The sequence below is a fragment of the Pundamilia nyererei genome, unplaced genomic scaffold, assembly GCF_000239375.1.
Source record: "Pundamilia nyererei isolate P.nyererei 1_Seehausen unplaced genomic scaffold, PunNye1.0 scaffold00001, whole genome shotgun sequence".
Lineage (NCBI taxonomy): Eukaryota > Metazoa > Chordata > Actinopteri > Cichliformes > Cichlidae > Pundamilia > Pundamilia nyererei.
Window position 1 is genome coordinate 9,736,488 of NW_005187402.1, and position 4,766 is coordinate 9,741,253.

Below are 4,766 nucleotides of genomic sequence, written 5' to 3' on the forward strand. Positions count from 1 at the left end.
TATATATATATATATATATATATATATATATATATATATGCAAAAGCAAGATCAACTTTAATGACACTGATTTCATAAGAATGGCATTACCTTCTCTGTACTGGTCTTGTGTATGTCAGGCTTTACTAGAATTGACTGAGGGGTAGTGCTGTCCCTGTCCTTCATGAACACAGCAGAAGAGGGCGCTGCTGGATCAGTCATCCAACCCAGCGGTACGTTAGCATTGGATACAAAGCTGCTGCCCTTCTTCCTCTGCAGAGCAGGCGAGTAGCCAGATGCCTGATGTTGTGCAAAGTGCTGCGAGTTGGAGGGAACGTGGGAACTGCCCATGTGGGACGTGCGATTTGAGCCTGAAAAAAAAATTAAAGATCGTCACATACCTGACAAAGTGCATAATTCAATCAAGCCAAGAGAGTGTGGTTGTTTGACACTCGCCTCTGTGTGGGTGAAAAACGCGCCTTACAGTCTCCCAACCCTGTGAATCCCCGTAGAAGGAAGGTTTTCCAATCCCAGTGGGCGACATTGCATGGTGTGCTCCGTTTGGCACAGATGGGATCTGTCCTGGTGAGTATATCGCTCCATCACCATTCACCTTATCAAGAGCAAGGAACACAGTAGGGTTCTTGGCAGCTGTATGTTTCTTTGCAGATAAAGTGCTGTACTGCGAGGGCACATTAGGCGCTTTGGTCTCCAGCAGTCTGGCCGAGGTTCTGTATTTTGGGAACAAAAATATTAGTATAGTGATAGTGATGAATGTCTACTTTCACATTGTTGCTATATATGACAAAGAAAACAGCAGCAGGCCGTGACATGCAGCTTTATATTTCTGATTCATAAATAAGTGCACAAAATAGCTCATCTTCATGCCCACACTATGTTACAATCTGAACCCAAATAGCATTTAGCTCCCATTTCCTGCGGCCAGCGATCGCAACCTCTCACCTGAGCACAGGAGTGACGTAGTTGCCGGGAAGAATGCCCACTTTGCCCGTTCTCAGCGATAACCCACGCAGCCAGCCTTCTTTGAATGTTCCGTACACGCCCACCATCTCCCCTTTCCTCAGCTCCAGCTCCTCCGGCCGGCGTGGTTTGTAGGAGTAGAGGACGGCACACCTGAGAAGTCAAAAACAATATACATCCAGATTATTTTTTGGCCACATATAACTGTTTCTTATTCTATTCACACCTCATAGATGTGACATTATACATTATAATACCATTAACACACCATGACTTTTCAAAACAGTGACTCACACACTGATGGAGAGCTGCTGTGTGGAGGAGTTTTTGCCATCTGCAGAGGCAGAGGGCATCTGGGGGTTCATCAGAGCCATAGAGATGGTGGGCGGAGTCTCGCTGGTCATTTTCTTCTCGCTCTAAAATGGGATAAATTCAAAATTATCATATAGGAAGCAAAGGACACCTCATCGTTTATTATTCATCCCGTAATCACAATCCCAGCAAACTTAACAGTGTGGGCCAACAGTGGGCAAGTGTGGGTAAACAGTGGGGCTGGATTTCTATGGGCAACCTAGAAATCCTATATAATGACCCCATAGGGCTAGAAGTGCTGTCGGCACCGTTTAGGCACTCCCAACTGGGGCCTGCTTGGGATAAGTGTGGGCTTGCCCCACAGTTCACCCACACCTACCCAATGTGAGCCCGCATAGGCATGTTTGTTGGCACATTAATAAGGAAATATCATACAGGGAAATGTGACCGTTATGGAGATACTTAAACGACAGACCATATTCTATTATGCGGTCAGAAATATGAGCCTGGGAAAAACCACCGATTCAAATTGGAAGTTAAACTGATCCTATTAAAATACTGCAAAAGAAGTCAATTAGTGAAAGAAATCAGGACCTATTCCATTTTCTAATCGTCTATGCAATGACCCCTATTGATAAAGAAGTCACTAAAAGTAGCAACATTCTGGTAATAATGTACCACAGAGCACATCTGGGCCCCAGTAGGACAGCCCACACTGTGTGGGCATACCGTGGGTACGATCAGGCCCACAATGGGCCCCACTGTGGGCCTCTCTTTGCCAAATTTCACACTGATACTGTGGATGTGTGGGTTTGCCCACAGCACCCCCCTCACATAGGCCCCAAAGAGGGCCGCTTGCTGGGATGGCTGTCTATACCGAATGCAATTTTAATTCACTTAACAGTTTAATGTCGACAATGTGGTAAAATGATCAGAAGAAGGATAATTTACTCGATTTTCTATTTTAGAATGTTTATTAACAGTAAAAAAACTTCAGGATGCTGATTTTTTTAATGAACAATGGCAAACATGTAACATGATCAAAGCAAAGACAAACACTTTTAAAAGAATAAAGAGTTTTTATCTGCACAGACCCTGATCTCTGAATCTATTGTCTTAATTTCTTCTGATTTTGTTGTGGTCAGCGTGTAATCCTGACTAATAACAATCCAGAGTTTATAAGGATATAGCAGCCAGGTTACATTTCTGTCTCCAGCTCTCTGCTCTGCTAATCTGCGTCATGGACGTATAAAATAATGGACTCAAGAGGTGCACATCAGCATGTTTGTTTGACTGGCCACACACACGTTGGCTGCATTCACACAAAATTTTCCAAGGTAGTGCCTTTCTGCAGGGCTGTGCAGAAGTGTGGGCCCATTTATTTCTCATGCTTTAGAACGTTACAGCTACGATGCAATCACGAAATAACGTTTGATTTTTCTAAATCTCTGCTTTGTTCTGCTCAACACCGCTCCCTCTTTCGCTCGCTCCCCTGTTGAGCCAGGGAGGAGAAGTTTAAATGTTGTTGTGTTGTTAAACAGCGGCCTACGCACTTTGCTTGTTATGCCTTTAAGACAGGCATAATGGCACGTGAGCCTTCTGATAATATAAAGCAGTATTATGTAACTTTTACGCCTCCAACGCCTCATTTTTGGGCACTACGTAATATGGATGAGAGGGTGTGAAGGTGCATTAACAAAGACCTGCTGCCATAGCTCACCACACACAAGGCTCTGCAGCAGGGGACCGATGTAAAAAGCTGAAGATATAAGAGCGTGCATGGAAGCAGGTGCCTATCAGCTGAGAACCTTTTACTCAGGCACCTTTCACTAAGTGGGAAAAAAAAAAGTAGATCTGCATCACAAAAGTTGAGTGCACAACAGGAGCCGAGGACGTGTTGAGCTTTGTCCGACTGGCAGCCAACTCATTTGCCCAGACATTGGCAAATAAGTTGACATTTGGCGTATCAGTGGTGGATGTTTATCTCTTACGTCAAATCAGTTTGTGCCAAGTGTTCAAAGACAGTGTGATTAAAAGCTAAATCATTCATGACTTTGGTATGTTGCCAGAATTTCACAATCGGTTCATTCCAAGAATGCAGCGCATTCAGTCTCTACATTTCTCCTCATTTCTTTAAGTTTCTCTTTTAATCTGTCACACGTTTGCACATAAGAAATGATTCATTGGATTTTCCTCTGAAATTCTTAGTCATACTTTGAAAAATGTAAACAGACTTCTTTTGCAGTGTATCTTTACAGATCAAAGCTTGTCTACTTAAAGCTTAGAGCAAAGAATATTTTACAGTGATGAAATCAGCAGGATGTGAGTCAAACAAGACTCAAATAAGGTTTGTTAGGTTAACCTTTATAAAGCCTGGCCTGTGTGCTGCTTTCCCCCCCCCTTTAATCAAACACATTAGTCTTTCTTACTTAAAACAAAGATGCAGAAATAACATTGCTGCACCCATCTTCTCTGCTGATTCCTGCTTGTATTTACAGCATCACCACTAAACTGCTGCTCGAAGCTTTAACGATAGCCTTTGGGCTCAGAGTTCCTGCTATTACAGTATGCGGCTGGATGTTGCAGTGCTCTCACACTCTGTAACTCAACAGCACAAAGAAAGATGCATCTGACAGACGCATCCAGCACTGTAACCGCAGTCTCGCTTTTTTAAAGGCAGCGCTGTGAGGCAGAAGTAAAAAGTGTAAAAGTAAGGTTACGTGCACCGATTCCTGAGGACACGACAGACTTCCATCATATGTGAGAGGCCACGAATGAGCATCTCTGTCATAAAGAAAACAACCATGTTTTTAAATGAATGAAGAAGCAGTATACATTATATTTGGACAAAAAAAAAAAAAGAAAAAAAAGATGCAAAGCACTGACAACAAAGAATAACTTAATGTCTTAAATTATTCATCTCTTTCATGACTTTGTGTCCTATTTCTATTCTCAGGTTTTTATTTTAGCCACAAAGAGCCGGCTTTATTTATACTGCAGTCACGCTATGGCCAGGTGCACTGACCCAGCAGCTGCAGCGGCTAAAGGATATTGAAGGATACTTACACAGAGAAACTAACTCTGATATTAGTCAGGCAGAAAATAAAGTCTTATTTAGAGTGAAAGGTTGGCTTGCTCCTACAGTCTGAATCCTGCTAACACAAACACGCGCATTAATTTAACAGGATATTAATCTGCAGCTTTTTGCCAACATCCTTTGACCTCACATGAAGTGAGACAGTTTGTATGGATGCCCAAAAAGTGTAAAACTAAATAAATTAATGAGCTCTTGTGAAATATTATAATGAATAAATGTAAATAGTTCATCAGTGAGGTTGCAGACGTAGAAATCACGTTCATATTTTTGACGGGGATTTTGATAACGAGGTTTAATCTCATGACCATCCAAAGTACAGTGGGGCAAAAAAGTATTTAGTCAGCCACCGATTGTGCAAGTTCCCCCACCTAAAATGATGACAGAGGTCAGTAATTTG

General features: G+C 42.4%; 1 protein-coding gene across 3 annotated transcripts in view; it reads right to left on the reverse strand.

Moving 5' to 3' along the window:
* Nucleotides 1–4,766, reverse strand: part of sh3rf2 (SH3 domain containing ring finger 2) — a 20,878-nt gene that overhangs the window by 1,052 nt on the left and 15,060 nt on the right. For all 3 annotated transcript variants that reach the window (XM_005719765.1, XM_005719763.1, XM_005719764.1), the window contains 4 exons: nt 1,255–1,376; nt 943–1,113; nt 436–710; nt 91–350 (listed from right to left, as the gene is read on the reverse strand). In XM_005719765.1, coding sequence (XP_005719822.1) covers nt 91–350; nt 436–710; nt 943–1,113; nt 1,255–1,376 — 828 coding nt within the window. The remainder of the gene's footprint in view (nt 1–90; nt 351–435; nt 711–942; nt 1,114–1,254; nt 1,377–4,766) is intronic.